We start from the raw sequence: 21,518 nt of genomic DNA on the forward strand, positions 1-21,518 counted from the left end.
GTAACTGGAGGGAGACTATGGAAGGACAAGACAGGAGACTGGTCAGAAGGAGGGGCGACTTGGGTGTGATGGGATAAAGCACTTACTCTTTATGGGAGAAGAGTTATACCCAAAGAATATTCATAGTAAAAACTTAAGCTCTTTCAAATAAAAACAATTCAACTATACATTTTGAGATTTTTAAAACACTACACCTTGATTAAACTTTTTGTTTTCTTTTAAGCACAAATACATAATTTGCTTCTCAAAAAAATCTTATGAGCTGAATAAAATTATTCTTACATTAAGATAAGCCAGTTGAGTGAAGACATTCACAAATAGACTATGTATCTTGTTACTCTTCCTATCATAGTCTAAGGCCTGCTATTTTTGTTTGTAAAAATAGTTGATTCTCAGAATAAATGAGAATTGAAGCTCCTATGGAATGCTTGGGATTAATAAAAATTTCTATGGTCCAAATATTTGTTTGAGGTATCTTCTACGACTTTTTGAATGCAGGGGAACCTTGAAAAGATGTGCCGTACACTAGAAGATCAACTGAGTGAACTAAAATCGAAGGAAGATGAGCAGCAGCGGCTGATCAATGACCTGACGGCTCAGAGAGCTCGCCTGCAGACGGAAGCAGGTGGGCCACTTACCAGTGTTGACCTTAAATGACAAATTTACTTGGATGCTCAATTTGTTGGAAAACCCTGCATTGACCTATTTGAGATCACATATTACCTTCCTCGAGATGCCCACTCATATGAACACATTATTGACCATGAACATGAACAACTTTCTTTTTGTTTTGTTTTACTTTTGTTTGTTTTTTATAATAAAGAGATCTGGGGGATTTTTTTGTTTGTTTTTTTTTTAAAACATTTTAAAGGAGATTTTACTCTAATCAAAAAGTTATTAAATAAAAAGTATATCCTCACAATATTTATTTTCACTTTTCCAAATGCTTCTGCAAGTTATTTATACTTCAGTTCTTAATAGCCTATATAATGTTATTACCATTTTAAAGATGACAAATTATGGTAGTGATAAAATGACTTGTCTAAGAATGCTTACTCCAGTCATTTTCCTGAAGTTTTTCCAATTGCTGGTAGCTACCACCATGAAGTAGGGAAATATTCAAGATCACAACCCAACCCAGGAGCACTCAAGTGAGGGTTTTAGCGTTTTGAATATCCAAAGTGGGGAGTCTCTGCATTCATTCCTCCCCCTATCGACTTGTCCACCTTTTGACCACAGTTGTACATTTCCTAAGGAGAAGTAGCATGATGGAAATTATTTACAGGTCATCTGAACTATTAAATCAATAGGCAAATCAAAGTGTTGGAACCATTTGACTCTTTCATGATCATTCAAATATTGTTCTTTCTAGAACACAGCACAAAGTAAGGTTTTTATTACTATCATACAAATAAATGGTAAGTACACTTTATGAAAAAGAAAAATTGTATTGTAAAAGAATCAAAATACTCCTTGTATTTTTTCTTCCTCAATACATGTTTGCACCTAGTAATTTAGTGGTATATAAAAAAAGCAAGTTGTGATTCTTATGAAATGTTAGAGATAAGGCTTCCAGGTAACCTTATCTCTAAAAAGGTGTTGAAAAGTATTTCTCTATATTTAATATGTTTTCTGAATTATGATGCTTAAAGAATTGAAGATCAACTTAAATGCCATTTACTTTATGAACTGATTAGTAATCCCATAAATCAACTCCTTGGGGAGTGGAAGAATACTTGATCATTTCTTAGTATAAAAAGGATTCCACAATTTTCTTTTGAACATCACTTCTACTTACAGAGGGAATTGCCCAAAGTCTCCTATTTTTTACAGAATAATTGTTTCTAATCAACTTTCAATGAAAAGTAAACTAGTACACTATTGCCTTAGATAATGTTTTGTTGGTTTGACTTATATTCTTTTTATGCTTCTTAACAATTTCTATGGTAATCAAATAATTTTAAATGCCTCCCAAAATCTTTGTGTTGTTCATAGCACATAATCTGCCTCAACATTTTTCATACTTCAGTTTTACATAGATTTTCTTGTCAGGGTTGAAGTGGATGTTGGTGGTTTGCTGTAATCCATGATCTCCATCATGTTTTGACTCAGCTCCCTTTCCCTGCTCCATTTTTAATTTACAGCTTTGATTTCCAAAGTAAAGTTGCATTTTCTGGATTTTGATCCTTATAGGAGAATATTCACGCCAGCTAGATGAAAAGGACTCTTTAGTTTCCCAACTCTCAAGGGGCAAACAAGCATTCACACAACAGATTGAGGAACTGAAAAGGCAGCTGGAAGAGGAGATAAAGGTAAGCTCTACTTGTTGTTGCTGTTGTTATTATCCTTGTTTCTACTTACTTCTACAAATTTTCTTCTGGTAACCTACAAGAGCTTAGGTACTTAATAGCACTTTAGTATATAAAATTAAAAAGCCAATCTCTACGTTCTCAGGCCAAGAGTGCTCTGGCCCACGCCCTGCAGTCCTCCCGCCATGACTGTGACCTGCTGCGGGAACAGTATGAGGAAGAGCAGGAAGCCAAGGCTGAGCTTCAGAGGGCAATGTCCAAGGCCAACAGTGAGGTTGCCCAGTGGAGGACAAAGTATGAGACAGATGCCATCCAGCGCACAGAGGAGCTGGAGGAGGCCAAGTATGTTCGAAACTTAGTTAAAATGAAGTATCTCTGTTAACAAAGAGCTTCTGCTACCACTATGAAATGGGCAAGTGTCCACTTCTCCCAAAACAAAAAAAAAAATACAGGAAAAATATGCATGAAGATAAAACTAAGCAAGAAAAATCTCTCGGTTGTCCAAAGAAAGAAATTAAGCCAGAGAGTAGAAAGAGAAAAGACATAAGGCAAGAGGAAGCTGAATGATTGTTTTTAAAAGGGGAGACTTTTGCCATCATTCTATCTATACAAGTGTAGATAGAATAAGAATTAATTGTACTTTCTTGTGCCTCCCCTCTCTCTCAGCAACTAACAAAATATCAGTCCAAGGTGACACATATGTGAGAGAAAAATAATTGGGCTTTAAAGTACAGCTCCTCCTTTTGAGATGTGAAAATATGGCTATATTGAAAAGGGAGGGGGAATAAATATATTGTAACAGACAATAAAATAAAAACAGACATAAGATTCTGTAATACAAAATAAAATTGTTTTATAATGGACTAAATATACAATGCAATCAAAAGTTCAAGACTTAACTGTTAAGAGAGAGAAACTGGACAGAAAGGGACCTACCTATTCAACAGAAAGTTTAAGAAGAGATTTATTCATTTAGCCTACGGCCAAGGTACATCCCTATCATTAGAATTACAGTGTTTTGGTGAATGCCTTAAACAGACTCTTAGTAGAGCTCTCAGAGCAAAATTTATGTAGATTTGGGAAAGCTTATTATTAAACGACTTATGAAAAGCTAGAAATACGGGATATAATTAAACAACTAGACAAAATCAAGTATACCTCACTTGAACACAATTAAGATAACATCTGAGTAAATAATATGTATGACAGCCTACAAGAATACACAAAGATTAGCAAGATACAGACTCTACTCTCTGGAGATCAAAATTCAGTGCAGAAAACAATAAATAACAGTAATTCAAGGTACACATTAACATTCTCTAAAGAAGGACTGAACCAGCTAGTCTGAAGGGCAAAATGTTGGCTTTGGCTGATCATGATTTTCTTAAAGCCAGACTATGAAGCACAGCCATACTGAAATTTGGGCTGTTTTCAGTATTTGGCTGCTGAGAGAGTGGGAGTGAATTAATACAGAACTGCACCTAGAAAACAACTTTGAAAAGCAAAGTATTATGGAGTCTGACTGTGGAAATCACTCTCTTGTACCCACTCTGAACACCCAGTTCCACTGATGACTATTCACTTCTATTGTCCCTAATTCACTTCTCAGGAAGAAGCTGGCCCAGAGGCTACAGGACGCTGAGGAGCATGTAGAAGCTGTGAATGCCAAGTGTGCCTCCCTTGAGAAGACGAAGCAGCGGCTCCAGAATGAGGTTGAGGACCTCATGCTCGATGTCGAGAGATCTAATGCTGCCTGTGCAGCCCTGGACAAAAAGCAGAGGAACTTTGATAAGGTAATTTCTGAAGAAGTTTCTGCCTCAGCATCCAACATATGATTAGAGATAGCCTGCTACTCAGTGTGCCTTATTCCAACCATCTCAGGACTGTTCTCAGTAGCTCTTGTCTCACTGATGAGGTGGAGAGTTCCTGTGATTTTCACTGTTCTCATTCACAATAATTTTTCAGTCCCAGACATCTCAACTCTGTTTGAGAGTTGCTAGAATAAATGGTTTCATTATATCAAACTTTCTCCACTAAATTTCCTGACTATTCCTTGCCCCTCAGGTCCTAGCAGAATGGAAACAGAAGTATGAAGAAACTCATGCTGAACTTGAAGCTTCCCAAAAGGAGTCTCGCTCCCTCAGCACAGAGCTGTTCAAGATTAAGAATGCTTATGAGGAATCCCTAGACCAACTTGAAACCTTGAAGCGGGAAAATAAGAATTTGCAACGTGAGTACATTTTACCTTTTCTTTAACAACAGAGTTGAAAGAATGCTTTTCCTCACTGAACAAATTTGTATATTTTTGTTCACCAACAGAGGAGATTTCTGATCTCACTGAGCAGATTGCAGAAGGAGGGAAACGTATTCATGAACTGGAAAAAATAAAGAAGCAAATCGAGCAAGAAAAGTCTGAACTTCAGGCTGCTTTAGAGGAGGCAGAGGTAGATATTATTGTACACTTTTGAGAAAACAATTTTGAGAAAAATTAGGGCCTATTGCATGCAAGAACTGCGAATCAAGAGAAAAGACAAATAATTTTTACTCTGCATACGAGTTTGGGAATAGGAAAATGACCACATATACAACTGACGGAATTGTATGTCAGACAGACTGCTAGACACTGAGAAAACAAAGATGAAGTTAAAGGCCTTGCCTTCAAGGGCACTACCTAGCTGGGGAGACAGAAGTATACAAAACCAACAATAACATGTAGAAATTTCTATAACAATGGAATAATGATGTGTAATGGCAGCCCCAAACTAAGAACTAATTCCTATTCCAAGGATACTATACACTTTCATTCCCTGCTAATGTCACCTCTTGCTGTCATTAAGGCATCACTTGAACATGAAGAGGGAAAGATCCTGCGCATCCAGCTGGAGCTGAACCAAGTCAAGTCTGAAGTTGACAGGAAAATTGCTGAAAAGGATGAGGAAATTGACCAGCTGAAGAGGAACCATATTAGAGTTGTGGAGTCAATGCAGAGCACGCTGGATGCTGAGATCAGGAGCAGGAACGATGCCATCAGGATCAAGAAGAAGATGGAAGGAGATCTGAATGAAATGGAAATCCAGCTGAACCATGCCAACCGCATGGCTGCTGAGGCCCTGAGGAACTACAGGAACACCCAAGGCATTCTCAAGGTAAAGGGGTTCAGGAGTTGGTCCTTGGGCACTGGGGTGACTGAAGCCCTGAGAACAAGATGTCTCAATGATTATTCATGCCACAGGACACGCAGATCCACCTGGATGATGCTCTCCGGGGCCAGGAGGACCTGAAAGAGCAGCTGGCCATGGTTGAGCGCAGAGCCAACCTGCTGCAGGCCGAGATCGAGGAGCTGCGAGCCACTCTGGAGCAGACAGAGAGGAGCCGGAAAGTTGCAGAGCAGGAGCTGCTGGATGCCAGTGAGCGTGTCCAGCTGCTGCACACCCAGGTGAGTAGATAGGAAGAGAAGAGTGAAAAAGTTAGAGGAACGAATATCAAATTCTTGCTCATATCTTGGTGCTATCTAAAAATTTATTCATAATGTTTCATGGAGGATACAGTTCAAATATTTAATATTTTGCATTAACAATATTTTTGCTTATCTGAATTTTGACATTCAGAGTTGAGTGACTTTTAAAAATACATTGTCAACTGAGATACTAATTAACTTAATTAATTAGTTTGTGATTTCATTGGAACAGCAGGCACTGTGATTTTGCTTTCATGTACTTAATGTTTCTAAATGTGATATTTTAACAAGAACACCAGCCTGATCAACACCAAGAAGAAGCTGGAGACAGACATTTCCCAAATCCAGGGAGAGATGGAAGACATTGTCCAGGAAGCTCGCAATGCAGAAGAGAAGGCCAAGAAGGCCATCACTGATGTAAGATGAGCATTTGTTTTGCTGATATATATGCATGCTACCTGCCATTACCAGCTTTCCTTATTTTCTTGATTTATTTGCTAATTAGGCAGCCATGATGGCTGAGGAGCTGAAGAAGGAGCAGGACACCAGTGCCCACCTGGAGCGGATGAAGAAGAACCTGGAGCAGACAGTGAAGGACCTGCAGCACCGTCTGGATGAGGCTGAGCAGCTGGCCCTGAAGGGTGGGAAGAAGCAGATCCAGAAACTGGAGGCCAGGGTGGGTCTTCTTATTAGCATATTTTCCATCTCATTCCAATGCAACACATGATTTTTGAATACCTCTACTAAATAATGCAGAGGTGAATGACAGACATTCCTTGTTGCCAAAAGCTTATCATCAGGGAGATTAGGCTAGGGCATCCAAAGGTACATATAAAACAGACTAAAAGGAATACTACAGGCCATATGAAGAGTAGAAATTCAGTGAATGGATTATAATAAATGTCTTTAAAATGCCCATCTTTTTGCAGGTACGTGAACTTGAAGCCGAAGTTGAAAGTGAACAGAAGCGCAATGTTGAAACTGTCAAGGGTCTACGCAAACATGAAAGAAGAGTAAAGGAGCTCACTTATCAGGTTAGGAAAATGGCCTGTCTAGGTTTTCACCCCAGTCTGCAAAGGATTAGAAACCAAATGTAAAACAAAATATGATGGTATTTGTACTTTCAAGAAACTGACTCTTTAAAATATTATTTCAGACTGAGGAAGACCGTAAGAATGTACTAAGACTCCAGGATCTAGTAGATAAACTGCAAGCAAAGGTGAAAGCTTACAAGAGACAAGCTGAGGAAGCGGTGAGTACAGAATCCCTTGGGGGGATTGGGCAGCCTCCAGGTCTCAGATATGTCCAAACCAATTTGGTTAAAGGGATGAAAGAATAAAAAGGGTAAAAAGAGGAAATATTAAAGAGAAATGGTTCAATGAAGGTCTGAAGAATGAGAAGAAACCAACCACTTGATGAGCCAGGGAAAAATGTTCTAGGGGTAGGGAAAAGCAAATGCAAAGCTTCTGAGTGGAAAGGAGTCTTGCTCAAGAAGCAGAACAAGGGAATTGTAGTAGAAATGGAGCTGAAGAGCTGGGTGGGAGAAGCAACGCAGGGTATTCTAGGTCATAATAAGAAGTCTGGCTTTTATTCTAAGTGCAATGGGACACTGGGAAGCCACACGATGGTTTTCTGTCAGGCCAGTCAATATATACATATATTAAAAAGAGTATTCTGGCTACCATATGGAGAATGATTGTTGGGTAACATAGGTTGGTACAGCAAAACATTGTACGAGGCTTTTTAGGTGGTCCCACAGCTTAGATTAGGATAGTAGTGGACCATACAGAAGGAAGTGGAGATACTTTGGAGGTAGAAACTAAAAGATATACTAACGGGTTGTACTTTGGAGATGAGAGAAAGAAAATCAAAGGTAATTTGTCAAGTTATGGTTTGAGTAAACAGGTGGATGGCATATTACTAAAAAGAACTAAGAGAAGAACATATCAGTATTGCAAGAAGAAAACAGGAATTCCAGACCCACTGATCTAACAAACTAGAAATTCTGGACTTTTTTTGGTCCAAAATGCATTTCCATTCATTCCCAGGAGGAACAATCCAACGTCAACCTCTCCAAGTTCCGCAAGCTCCAGCATGAGCTGGAGGAGGCTGAGGAACGGGCTGACATTGCTGAGTCCCAGGTCAACAAGCTGCGGGTGAAGAGCCGAGAGGTTCACACAAAAATCATTAGTGAAGAGTAATTCATCCAAATGCTGAAAAGTGACCAAAGAAATACACACAATGTGAAAATCTTTGTCACTCTGTTTTGTACTTACAGTTTTTGCAGATAAAAAATTTATTTGCAAAGAATTTGTGTCTCTTTTTCCCCCACTGGGTCAACTTACCTTTTTATTCATTAAATGAAGAAAAAACATTTTGCTTCTATCCTACAAAGAATAATTTAGTCAGCAAAAATAAAAGGTGAGAGGAGCACCCAGGTCAGTCCCAGTTAGTCAGTGCCCTAAACCAAAGGTGCACAGGGGATGCCTAGAGGTGGGCCTTAGCCATACAGAACATGGAGGATTTGTTAAACCCCTGTTAGCAAAACCCTAGCTAGTCATCAGAAAAGCAGACTTCTGTTAATGAAGTTAACATTCTTGATACCAAGGCAGAGTAAAAATATAGTGAAACACTAATTACCAACATAAAATAGTAGAAAAAATAAACAATTTTGGTTAGGCACTTAAAAACATTTAAAATGCAAACTCTACCCTATTATGAACTATTAAGATATGAACTATTGAGATTAGAGTCTCTTAAGGAGGAAATATGTTCTATAGATCTTTTCTGGTCCTTTTTAAATATGAGATTCTGAGTTTTTTGTTACCTACAGATGTTTAGTTGTTTGTTTTACTGAGCCTCCTCCCTTGTTATTACTTTAGAATGGTAAACAAGAGTTAAGAATAAACATATTTTCAGTATTTGTTCTTCTCTCTCCTTGGAAGCTTCTGTACCTTTTACAAGGCTTCCCCACAGTACTTCTGATACAAAGAGAAGGTCAATTAATATTTTTAAAAAGTCCATTTCCTACTCTCATTATTTTGTCTTTAGGTTGCTACATTGTGCCTTTCTATAGTGTTGTGGTAATTAGCATCACGATTATAATGTATAGTGTACCTTATATGTATAATTATAAGGTATAATCTGTATGTAGTGTTATTACTACAGATTTACATGTGCTGAGAGTAGCATGTGCCTTCTATTTATCTAATTTTTTACAGACAGGGAGCAAGCAAGAATTTTATTAGGACTATAACAAAGACTTTACAAGAACAGTATACAACCTATTTAAGAGAAATAATACAAAGTTAAAAGTTTTTAATTTTGTTATCCAGTAGGTTAAATTATTCAGCTACACACTTCCGGACTTTTGTGCCTGGGGAAGTTTCCCTCTGGGTTATGATGCACCTTCATTTATTTTGTATTGATTATTGGATTGATTACTCTAATACAACATCTTGAGCTCACTTTAAAGTAATCTATAAAACAGTTAACAGTCCTCAATATATTATCCAATATCCTGCTAAAGTTTACAACCTATTCATCTAGTTCCACATTGCCATTTCATTTGGCTATTCACTTCATAAGAAAATGAATAAACAAACAAATGTTAAGCAAAGATATAGGAAAGGAGGATAGGGTCTCATAACAATAGCCAATTTTAGTTGTACTCTCACCTAATACTGACCCTCCTGAAAACCATGAGATTTCTTATGTCCCTGGAACATTCCCCTACCACTTGGCTTAAATTTCAGTCTGCCTCTCCCTGAAAACAACGCTTCTTGGAAGCTCTCTTAAGTAGCAACAATTATTCTCTCCTTAGTTCTGAGCTACACACAAAATCCCCTCTTCACCTTTGCCCTCCATTGCTGCTTACATGCTTGTGAAAAGTTCTTCCTGTTTTGAGATTCACACTATTCGGCTATTCCCCATATCTATTGCTATTATCTACTGACTCTTTTATTTATTAAAGAGTTTGGCACTTCTTCCCTTGTCACCCAATTCTTGTCACATTTCTGGGAGACTTCAATGTCCTCATGAATCATTCTTCCAATCCAATGACTCCCTCCTTCCACTGTCTTCACTTCCATTCCACCTCTTCTGCAGCCTCACTCCAGAAAATGCCACATCTTCAAAGTCATCAAACCAAGCAACTCCTTCCCAATTTTCTAGCTTGCTTATTGAACTACACCCAACAGAACAGGTCTTCAACACCATTGACACTTCCAGTACTCTGGCATTTTGCTTCTTTCATTTTCATCAGACCTTATTCTACCTTTATTTCTCTCCCAACTAAGCAAAAACTCATCATCTATCTTTTTGTCTACTGTCAGGACAACACCAGAGAATTCCTTTGCCATTTCCTATCCCTCTATTGTACTGGAGTGTAAAAACACTAAATCTGAATGAATTAGATAATTTACTACTTCACACTTCAGAGAAAATGGTACCACTATAAACTCTTAACCACCAAACCCACTGGGCCTTCAGTGCTGTAGTTATTTTGTTGACTTGTTCAAACACTCTATTTCTCTCTATTTGAAATCTCCACTCTGCCCAAATTTCCATTTGCCCTTTGGCACTGGAGAATAATCTCACATCCTGCTTGAAAGAAAAATAGTAGATGCCACTGGATGAAAATTGCCTTACATTTCTACTGCCAAGTCATGTTCTTCCTTTCCTTGTGTGGGTCTCTCCTCCAATTTAGAGCCACCTCTCCCGCCTGGCTCTGAAACTCATTCCGCCCACCTTAAAATATTTATAAAATGGACCATTCTTTTCCACCTTTATTCCATTCTCTCTTACTCTACTGGATCCTTTCTTAAGCTCTCCCTTTATCCATTTTTTTCTCTAGTTATTATTTCATTTCCCTAATTTACAATAAAATTTCACAAGAGTCTCCATTTCCTTATCTCCCACCTACTCCTCCACTCACTTCAATCTGGCTTCTGCTTCCTATACTGTACCTAAATGGATTTCACTATGATTCTATCACTTCTTTTTTGCTAAATAAAAAAAAATGAACACTTCTCAATCCGTAATTAAACTGACCTTCTAACTGCCTATTACACATCTGGCCATTCTCTCTTATTGGAAATGTTCTCTTCCCTTGATTTCCAAAACTCTGTCCTACCCTGGGTTTCTTTATAGTTCTGGCTTTCCAGATTCTCTTTTCCTCTCTTCCATCAGCTCATCTGCTTCTGCCTAACCATCAAATGTTTTTGTAAATTCAATGTGATGTGACTCAAGTTTCCATCTCAAGCCCCTTTTTTCTCACTTTACATTTGCTCTTGGATGATCTCATCCACTCTCTTGGCTTCTTTACCATCTATAACCCAAGAATTTCAAATTTCCATCCCAATCCTAGTTCTCTATTCTGAGATCCAGACTTGATATCTCTGCAAATAAGCACTTCAAACTAAATGCATTAACGATTCTCTTTTACCCTCCTTAAAACTTCTCTTGTATTCCTATACTGTTCCTCAAAGTGGATAGCAATAGTAATGATTCAGTTGCTCAAGCTAAATATTTAGGAATCAGCCTTGAAATCTACCTGTCCTCATTCACCCATATCCAATCAATATGTTTTTTCTTTACTACCCCTAAATATCTTTCAAAACCATCAACTTTTCTCTCTTTTTCTGCCATAGTCCTCATCCAGACTGTCATCATCTACTGCCTGGTCTCTCACACATCTATTCTTCTTTCCCAAGTCTAAACCATTCTGGCAAAATCTGAACTATAGCCAGAGAGATCTTTTCAAGAACAATAATCTGATCACATCACTCTCTAGCTTAAGATCACTCCTTTGCTCTTACTATAAAAACTGAAATCCCAAAGACTGTCCTGCTGACCTAGCAAGCTTCATCTTGAGATACTCTCCTTCTCTATCTTCAGGTTTCAGCTGCACTGACCTCCTCCCAGTTCCATGAATATACTGTAGGCCTTGTCACCTCAGTGACTTAACACATGTTGTTCCTCAGTTTCCCGGAATCTTTTCTCAACTCTCACTTCCATGCTTTGACTAGAGAAGTCCTACTTATCCTCTAAATTTCAGCTTAAATTTCATTTCTTTAAGAAACCCTTCCTAGACCTCTAGAATAGGTCAGATTTCCCTGTTATAGTCTTTTCACTTATCATTTACCAAACCTTAAATAATGTCTCATACATTAAAATGTAAGCTACGTAAGTGTAGATAAGGGGTCTCATTCATTTCTATATCATGCTTGAGTATAGTACATGCTCAAAAATCGTATTTTGAAAGAATGATGTTTCCATACTTCTGAATTTACTTCCTTATATGCCCTTCAATCTTTCCATTTGGCAAATACTTACCTATCCTTTAAGTCTTGGTTTAAATGGTACTCCCTTTAATACTTTCTTTGGAAGTCAGGCATCCACCCCTACATGATCTATGACACCCACATAGGCTTAAACCTTCATTTTCACTGTCATATGCTTCCTGGTCCTTTTGCCTCTGACCATAATGCTCCTTCCCCTTCTTTGTAAGTTCACCCTATTCATCCTTCAAGAGCACCAGCTCTAAGAAGCCCTCCCTAGTTGAAAGAAGAATCTCCCTTGAGCAATTACCTAATACTGTCTCCTGTTAAGTTATCCTCTCCTGTCTTATTTCTTCCATTGAGTTTTTCTATCATGTCTTATTTCTTACATTCAGTTATTGCATCCTGTCCATGTCTCCTGCTCAGTTATTATGCTTTGTCATAACTCTCTCTCCAGCTACTGCATCTTTTCTTATCTCTCCTGCACATTTATTGTATCCTATCTTACCTGTCAGTTTCATTTATTGCAACCTGTCTCATCTCTTCCAGTTACTCCACCCTTTTTTGTCTCTGATCATTTTGCACCTTGTATTATCTTATCTGCTCATTTGTTATATCTTGTCTTACCTCTGCAGTTCAGTTATTTCTTCCTTTATTATCTCTCATTTGCATTATTACATCTTATTCTCTCTCCTCTGTCCTTGCCATATCCTCTCATTTATTGCATTATTTCTTATCATTTTCAGTTATTCCATCCTGTCTTCTCTCTCCCATTCAGTTATGACATCTTGTTCTCTCATTCCCTCTCTCTCCCTCCCTCCCTCTCATTTATTGCATCCTTTCTTATCCCTCCTCTTCAGTTACCACACATCATATCTCTCTTGTTCAGTTATTCCATCCTGTCTTATGTCTCCTACTTAGTTAATGTACCCTGTCTTATCCTTCCTCTTCAGTTATTGCATCTGTCTTACCTTACCTGTTATTCAAAGCAAGTTCAAATTTTAGAGTGATAAATCATATAGTCATCACTGACTTCATCATTTGAATGTACCTTCATAAAACCTCAATTCCAGGCATCCCATTCAGTCTCTGCACAAATTATCAAAGCATACAAGAAGAAATAAATAATCTGAATAGGCATATATCTATTAAAGAATTTGAATCAACAACTACTGAGCTTTCCCCCCAAAAAGCACCAGGCCCAGATTCCTTTATTAGTGGATTCTACCAACATTTAGGAGAAATAATACCAATTCACCACAATATCCTCCAGAAAATAAAAACAAAGGGAACATTTTTCTAACTCATTCTGTAAGACGAGCATGACCTAATAACAAAACCAGATAATGACATTTTAAGACAGAAAAACTACAGACCAGTATATCTTATGAACATAGATGCAAAAATCCCCAACAAAATATTAGCAAATTGAACACAACAGTGTATTAAAAAGAATTATATACCACAACCAGAAGAAATTTATTCTATTCAGTCTCTATAAATTATCTCCTCTTCTTCCAGCTCACCTACTCCAGAGAGTCTATCCCTGCAATTCTTTGACATCATTGAGACCACTTATTCATTGACCCATGCCACTTTCTCATTGTTTTGATATCTGCCCTTTTACTCATTTTCTTCCTTATCTAAGCTTAAACTTTATGGCCTAGTATTATAATCCCTTGCTTGAAAAGATTCTTAACTCCTTGCCTTTCTCTCCCTATATTTCACTGTTCATATTTTCTATGGTCACATGCAAGTAACTAAAGTTGCTGGAGAAAAACATACAGATCTACCCAAACTGGTCTTACTTTAACTTCATGATTATAACTCAATACTTCTGGGCAAGCCTGGGATGCCTACTCTCCAAAATGAACACTTCACATCTTCTATCTGTATATGCGCTATACTTCCTTCAATGCCCTCACTCTCAGCCAGTGATCTTGCCTAGTACTTCACTGAGAAAATAGAAGCAAGGAAATAGAAATTCCCATATCTTTCTACCAGCAAATCTACCAACTAACCTCTAACCTGCATCTTGCCCTCACTCTCTGTCTTCCTGCCTCATACATGAAGTGTCCCTGCTTCTGTCAGAGTCCAGTTGGCCTCTGGACTCCAGACCCTCTTGCCAGTGACCCACAATTATGCCTTCCCTCTCTTGCATCATCAGTTTATCTAACTCCACAGGATCCATCTTATCAACACAAGTATGCTTAGCCTCTCCAGTCTTTTAACAAAGCTTCCCTTGGCCTCATGTCTACCTCCAAATACCAGCTTATTCACTAGCTACCCTTCTAAACAATCCTTTCTTCTCTAACCTTTATTATGAGACATAATACTTGTCCCTAAATGCTGAATCATCCCCAGGCTTGGGGTTCTCAGAGGTCCCAGATATTGTAGAACAAGATTGCTGTGTCCCTATGAGATTCCAAATTCATGACCCATAGAATTCATGAGTATAATAAAAAAGTTGTTTTAAGCCATTATGTTTGGGGTAATTTGTTATGTAGTTACTGTAACTGGAACCTGGCCTGAACTACCATTGTATTCCATCTACACTGTAGCAATAGCCTGCTCCCTAAACTTGGCCTTCCCTTGCAGCCTATAATCTACATTCAATACCTGAGTGGTTCTTTTAAATCTTCAGTCAGATTACATTGATCCACTTCCCAAATTTCTTTTCTGGTTTATCTCAATCAGATTAAAAACCAAAGTCCCCACAAGATCCTACATTACATGGTCCTCCCTACCTCATCTCCTACTACTCTTCCCCTTGAACATTTTGCGTGATTGTAGGTTTCCTTGCTGCTCCTTAAACAGGTGTACTCCTGCCTCAGGGACTTTGCATTTTCTGTTCCCTTTTTCTAATATCCATACTGCTTGCTTTTTCACTTCCCTCAATCTTCTACCCAAATTTAACCATATTCTAGAAGCCATTCTGTATCATTAACTTTGGTACAGTACTCCCTTTCCCCTTTACTCTGCTTTATTTTTAGCACTCACTAGTATCTGGCACACTATGTATTGACTTGTTCATTAGTTTGTGTATGTCCACTCCCATTAACTGAAATTTCCATGAGGGCATGGGCTTGGCCAACTTTTATAGTGACACCCTGTGCTAAAACAGTGGCTGACACATAGTGGACATTCAATAAATATGTATTGAATAGGCAAATGAGTAAATGACTGTACCCAGATGGTAGAATGAGAACACTAAAGTGTAATTAGCAGTTGACTTAAAAATGAATACACAACTTCTTTTCAGTAGTGATGACCCAGTACAGCCCCAGAGAAATTTAATAGAAGACAAATAGCAATCTGACTTGCCAAATAGCAAGGGGTTTTATTACAGTTATACTGTCAGGCTGTACACCACAGAAGCTAGGATATAAACATCTTCTCCAACCTAGTTCCCAACTGTATTTTTAACACAATTTACATAAGAAAAACATAAAAACAATAAAATAATCTTATTTGTTGACATTTCCTAACTACCACCTATTTGCAACCCTTTACTACTACTTTGACTCCCTGTGTATATTTGGGAGAAATATCAGCATGCTATTGCAACCTACCTCTAATTAAGAAATGTCTATTTTAGCAGTCCCTGGTGGACACTATTCTAAGCATTGTACATATGTGTGTCTGTGTATATAAATTAAATGAGATTACATATAATTATGTATAATTTCCACTTATGATATAGTAAAATAATCTATAATATATATAACATATATTACTTATATAAGTATAAGTATTATATATTATAAATTACTTATATAATCTAATTTAATCCTACAACTCTATTAGGTGAAGTGAATATTAGGTTTTTTACCAGATTTGTGTTTTTAACTGATAAAGAAGTACAAGGTCACAGAAGACTATCATATTTCCAAATCTTGAGGATAATGAGGGAGAAATGCTAGACAGAGTTTTTATACAGACTGCTGAAGTATAGCATTCAAAATCACTCTCCTTCCCACCCATACCTAATCATAACAAACCACACAATACAAGAAGGCTTAGTGTTAATTTCCTGTATTTCCTATTTAGACAGTCCGTAGAAAAGCAAGTATAAGGGAAATGACTCCTCCCTCATTCAGTGTTGGCTCTCTTCTCCCTTTACAAGCTCTGCAAGGTTCTCTGAGCCACTCCTGGTGGACTGTAGGGAACTGCTTTGCATGGCGTGGAATTGTAGCTCAGCACTCACGTGGAAAACCAGTGGGGAATGAGTGGCATGCAGGACCATGCCCATGGAGAGGTTTTCCTGTGGGGAATCAGGCCTGCATTGTACCTACACTGCTATGAGACTTGCTTTTGGTAAAATTCCCTCACCCTGAACTCAGGCAGTGGGTGCTTACTGCAACTTCCTAAAATCTGAGCTAAACCTCCCAAGTATGAAGTGTGACCAGTTCAACCACTTTTCCCCCTGATCTGCAACATCCTTCTCTTTGAAGTAGTTAGCAACATTCTTTCCTTTGTTATCTATAAAAGGTAATCCCCTACAGTGAACCTGTGCATAGTAAATGAGGACTACCCTCTACCATAATGTACCCAGAAAAGCAATAAAAGCCTGTTCAGGCAGGGACTGGGCTCTGTGGCCCTCTCACCCTCTCTCTGAGAGTGGCCATGCCATCCCTTTTTCTCCACAGGACTTCTGCTGTTCGTGTGTATTTGTTCGTGAGCAGCCACAACATACATGGATCCTGCTGGCCAGGATCCGCCACAGTGGACCATGCCAGTCTCCACCACAATATCATTGTTTTATTTTAGAGTGTTCAAGATCTGAATGCTCAGTCTATCTATGATTGGTCAAAGTTCTGACTTTGAGGCAGAGTCCTCATCAGCCAGAACTGTATAACTCAGCCTATGCATCTTGGTCTCATTCACAGTTCCTTATTTTATCTTCCAGTTCTACAAGTAGTACATGTGTTTGATAACATTTATGTCTATAATTTAGACATTAAGTTGCAAAAGAAGTAAAAGTGAGTCATGAAAGTCTTAAATTAGAGACAAATTAGATGTTTCTTCTTTCTGGCTTAGAGCATAATATTTTGGGTAAATCTCTAGACTTCTAAGAATCATTACCACGGAGATTAAAAAAAAAAGTCTGACCAACTATTCCACAGTATTGTACCAAAAGAAATAAAAAGTAGAAAAGATTCAATCTGTTACATGTTAAAAAGAAATTCTAAGTCAATAGGATATATAAAAACTGTAATCACATTTATCAGTAACTTAAGCTAGCAGATGACAGTTGAAAAGAAAATATCACGCCCAATCTTAGGGACACACTTAGGGTAGATAGATTTCCTGTCACATTCAGTAACAGCTGTGTATGTGGCAAAACCACCAAAATCCAATTTAAAAGTATCATGCTCATATGTTATGGCCCATTCATCTTCTTAGTTCACAAAGAGAGTATTATCTTTCCTCCCACCTTAAATTAAAATATATAGTACCCACCTCATTAGAGCTACAGCTAGTCGTGAGGATTTGCCCATGAACTAGAAATGCATGTTTTGTATCTCCTTCTATTATGCAGTGGAAACGTGCATGGAACATCACACAGCATTCTGTTGTCCCCTCAATGAAAACATATGAGCTGGAGATATCCATGGTAAGTCCTCCAGAAAAGGATCAGAAGTGTTTATATCCATTCTAAATTCCTTATGGTCCATCACCACTGCCTAATCTAAGAGTTAATTTTCTTCTTCATGTTTAGACTTTCAGACTTTAAAAGAATCTGTCGCCACTGTTTCTAAAATCCAGACCTAGGCTAGGAATTCTGCCTTAATATCCATCACTCACTGCTTCCAATCATAGTGTGAGATCTAGAATTCATCCCAACTTTTCAATGGCTCTAAGCACTAACAAATCAATTAGTCCTGAACGCCTCACATCGGGCTCATTCTGCCAGACCAATTTTATAGGCAGGAGAATAAGTGGGAACCTGGCTTTGAGTTCTGTGATGAATGACGCAACACCAAAGCTGAAGTAGCCTTAGAAGCCCTGAATCCCCATCCCTATCAAATGCCTATTAAAAAAGCCCTAGATTATCCTCTGTCAAATTGTTTATAGTTGACAGCAAATATTTCTAATTATATCCATTCACAGCCACAGTCAGTGCATATTGTGCAAAGAGATTGCCAAGTAGGTTCCCAGCTAGGACAGCTGAGGCGGCTGCTGTGTTTGCAGAATGGTCTCTATAAAAGTGGAACCGAGATGCCTGTGTCCTGTCCTTTGTCAAAATTCTTTAAGGTATGTATACATGGAAGAACACTCAGCTAGTTTTACACTCCTGAATTATTATTCACTTAAGGGAGATGGTTCTTGTTTCCCAATTTTTTATTTTTCTTCATAACATTCCCAAGGGTGACATTGTGCTGCACGACAATTACTAGTATTTTAAATTAAAAATTGAATTAAATAGATTAAATTGAAAAAAATAAATGAATCCACATTCTTTTGTTTGTTTTTCTCTCAACAGTAGTTGTCTGCTTTGAGACTGCCACCTTCTCCACCTGGTAACACAAGAGGTAAGAATAATCTATTATTATAGTCTAAAGAACAAAGGGATCTCTATATTGCTATGTCTTAAAGAGCTACCATTTTATACCTTAGTTTATTACTGGGAATAGGATATAAGCCACACTCTCTAAGAATGGCTTCTCATAAAATCTTGACTGTTCAGACCATTTAATCACAAAAAACTTAATGACTCTTCTGTTTTACATGTTGTTAGAACTGTAGACAGTATGCAACAATGACATGTAACATTTAATGTAAACTACTAGTGCAACTTAAAACCGTAAGGATATATCAGAGAGATGGAATGGTAATAGCAACAATGGCTTGATCTGGAAGTCAAAATGCCTAGGTGCCAGTTCAGGCTTTACACTAACTCTAGTTGCCTGGTGAAGCCAGTTGGCATTTATATATCTTGAAATGGTGTATTGCAGTGGAATTAGCACTAATAAGTCCTAAAGTGAACTTGGGGGAATAGGACTCATGTCCAAGCACCACGACTTATACCTCTCTGTCACTGAATGACCCTTCATCTTTCTGAGCCTTAGTCTCCTCATCCGTAAAATGACAAGACTGGATTCTAGGTGGCCTTTAAGGTCCCTCCAGCTCTTGCCATCTATGATCTAAGTCAGTGGTTTCCTAGGACCCCTCCCATAGAACCAAAAACATTTAATGGACCTCCCCCAACTCTAAGTGTCAGAACCTGTACTTTTTGCATTATGTTAGGAATACACATAATGATGAAAGCCTACTATACATGTAATAATTATTTTAAATGAGTTTATATTTAATACAGCAGCATTCATTTAGAAAAGAAAACATATTGCTTGTGTGGGAATGTTGCTTGTTGAATTTGAGGCAATTGTCACTGTGCAGGTGAATTTAAGAACTTGCTTCAACAAGCCTGAGGATCTTTGAGGGCTTGTGACACACAAGCTGGGAAACAACTGATTTCAGCCATGAAATGGGGAGGGTTACATCATTTCTGTGTTTTGTGGATACACTGGACATAGTAATCTCTACATGGTAGTTAATTCAAAATTTCTTGGTTTAAAAGCAAGCACAGAAATAAAAAATAATATAACACAATAACAGTTCTTCTTTGAAGAAAAAAAAACACCTAACATTAAATGTTTCAATATCTGTCCTCTGAAAATGTCTAAATTTCACTTTACTATCAAGAAACTTTTACAAGTATGAATTACACTGATTTCAGAGATTAGTAGGTAGCAAATTCCATATCTAAGATTATGAGTTGAGAGGAGGTTTTGACCAAGACTCCTGGAAAGCTGATAAAAGGTTGATGTTGTATGGCTGCTAACAACGAAGGCACTGCTTTCCACAAAACCAGTCCCTCTTCTTCTCCACAAAGGTCACCTACTTTAACTCTGGGCAACATTCTGTCCTTGTCACAAGAGTGAGACAACTTATTTTCTCACAATTAATATGACAGTGGGGAAAATTTAAGTTTATTTTGGCTTGAAACCTTATACTGGCTATTCATTTCAGAAGATATATTTAGAGGATTGGTATTTTTTATTTTTATTTATTTTTTTAAATAAAGATTTTATTTATTTATTTTTAGAGAGGGAAGGGAGGGAGAAAGAGAGAGAGAGAAACATCAATGTGCGGTTGCTGGGGGTCATGACCTGCAACCTAGGCATGTACCCTGACTGGGAATTGAACCTGCAACATTTTGGTTCGCAGCCTGCACTCAATCCACTGAGCTACGCCAGCCAGGGCTAGGATTGGTATTTTTTTAAATAAGAGGAGGAGGGAGAGAGAGAAAGAGAGACCTAAATCAATAAGAATCAGATAAAAAGGCTATGTATGCTAAAGTCCAGCTAAAAACAAAGAGAAGGATAGACTAAAAGTATGCAACTCCTACAAATATTTTGTTAAAAATTCAGATATTTTCCAAGAAACTTTTAAAGCTATATTCTGTTTAGATAATATTTCTGATTTTTATATAATTTAAGAACTGATATAATATAATTTTGAGTTAGGATAATATCATTTATTAGATTTTCAGCTATCATTGTACTTACTTTCCCCTTTAATTACCTAATGCTTGTCAGTTAACTAGGAGTTTGTGTTTATCAGGTGTTTTTGACCTGGACTATGTTCTCAAAGAACAGATGTATATTTCATATGTTCAATTTTAATATCTTTTTATATGCAGTTTACATATCCATCTTTACTAATTTGGGCAGCAAGAAAATTTGCTTAAATAATTGAGTATTTTAAAGTTTCATTTAGGTTGTAAAGCCATTGTTAACAGTTATTTTCCAATTCATTGTATCATCACAATGTCAAAAAAAAGGGATGTGTAGAAAAAGGAAAGAAAAGAAAAACAAGCAGAAAAAGAAGAGATTCTGAACACACTTGGGGTATTACAAATGTTGCTGAGTAAAACATCAATTCCTCCATATATCTCACTTGATACAAAAGATACAATGGGGGCTTGAAATTTCACAAAAATTAAGCTACCAATATAAGGCTTTCAACTCAAGGATCTAATATTTCCAAACCTGTACAAAACACACAGGAGTGACTCCTAAAAGCAGGGGTGAGGAAATAAGCATGGCTAGTGAAGTCCATTTACCAAACAGGAGAGCAACAGGACCATGCTTACCTGCAGCCTGGGTCATTGTCCAACTCTGTTTCTTCCCTCCAGTTACACCTGGTGCTGTGCTGTGTTGCCATCAATAACCCACAGCCATGAGTTCCGACTCCGAGATGGCAGTTTTTGGGGAGGCTGCTCCTTACCTCCGAAAATCTGAAAAGGAGCGAATTGAAGCCCAGAACAAACCCTTTGATGCCAAGAATTCTGTCTTTGTGGTGGATCCTAAGGAATCCTATGTGAAAGCGACAGTGCAGAGCAGGGAAACAGGGAAAGTGACAGTCAAGACTGAAGGTGGAACTGTGAGTAAAAATAAATATGTA

General features: G+C 37.8%; 2 protein-coding genes and 1 long non-coding RNA gene across 4 annotated transcripts in view; 2 read left to right on the forward strand and 1 right to left on the reverse strand.

Moving 5' to 3' along the window:
• Positions 1-8,073, forward strand: part of MYH1 (myosin heavy chain 1) — a 24,804-nt gene extending 16,731 nt beyond the window's left edge. For both annotated transcript variants that reach the window (XM_036032986.1, XM_028534510.2), the window contains 13 exons: positions 499-625; positions 2,194-2,312; positions 2,455-2,651; positions 3,919-4,102; positions 4,374-4,539; positions 4,629-4,753; positions 5,147-5,455; positions 5,542-5,745; positions 6,058-6,183; positions 6,272-6,442; positions 6,696-6,800; positions 6,923-7,018; positions 7,815-8,073. In XM_036032986.1, the coding sequence (XP_035888879.1) occupies positions 499-625; positions 2,194-2,312; positions 2,455-2,651; positions 3,919-4,102; positions 4,374-4,539; positions 4,629-4,753; positions 5,147-5,455; positions 5,542-5,745; positions 6,058-6,183; positions 6,272-6,442; positions 6,696-6,800; positions 6,923-7,018; positions 7,815-7,967 (2,082 nt within the window). In that variant the 3' untranslated portion in view covers positions 7,968-8,073. The remainder of the gene's footprint in view (positions 1-498; positions 626-2,193; positions 2,313-2,454; positions 2,652-3,918; positions 4,103-4,373; positions 4,540-4,628; positions 4,754-5,146; positions 5,456-5,541; positions 5,746-6,057; positions 6,184-6,271; positions 6,443-6,695; positions 6,801-6,922; positions 7,019-7,814) is intronic.
• On the reverse strand, positions 7,966-20,981 carry LOC118502088. The gene is made up of 3 exons (XR_004904765.1): positions 20,970-20,981; positions 11,321-11,325; positions 7,966-8,025 (listed from the first exon to the last, which is right to left on the reverse strand). It is a non-coding gene; the product is annotated as an uncharacterized LOC118502088 (long non-coding RNA).
• The window catches only part of LOC114515185 (myosin-4), a 25,550-nt gene continuing 22,274 nt past the window's right edge, over positions 18,243-21,518 (forward strand). The window contains exons 1-3 of the mRNA XM_028534516.2: positions 18,243-18,305; positions 18,535-18,583; positions 21,250-21,497. Of these exons, the coding sequence (XP_028390317.1) occupies positions 21,294-21,497 (204 nt within the window). The 5' untranslated portion in view covers positions 18,243-18,305; positions 18,535-18,583; positions 21,250-21,293. The remainder of the gene's footprint in view (positions 18,306-18,534; positions 18,584-21,249; positions 21,498-21,518) is intronic.

This window comes from Phyllostomus discolor, chromosome 8, assembly GCF_004126475.2.
Source record: "Phyllostomus discolor isolate MPI-MPIP mPhyDis1 chromosome 8, mPhyDis1.pri.v3, whole genome shotgun sequence".
Taxonomy (NCBI): Eukaryota; Metazoa; Chordata; class Mammalia; order Chiroptera; family Phyllostomidae; genus Phyllostomus; species Phyllostomus discolor.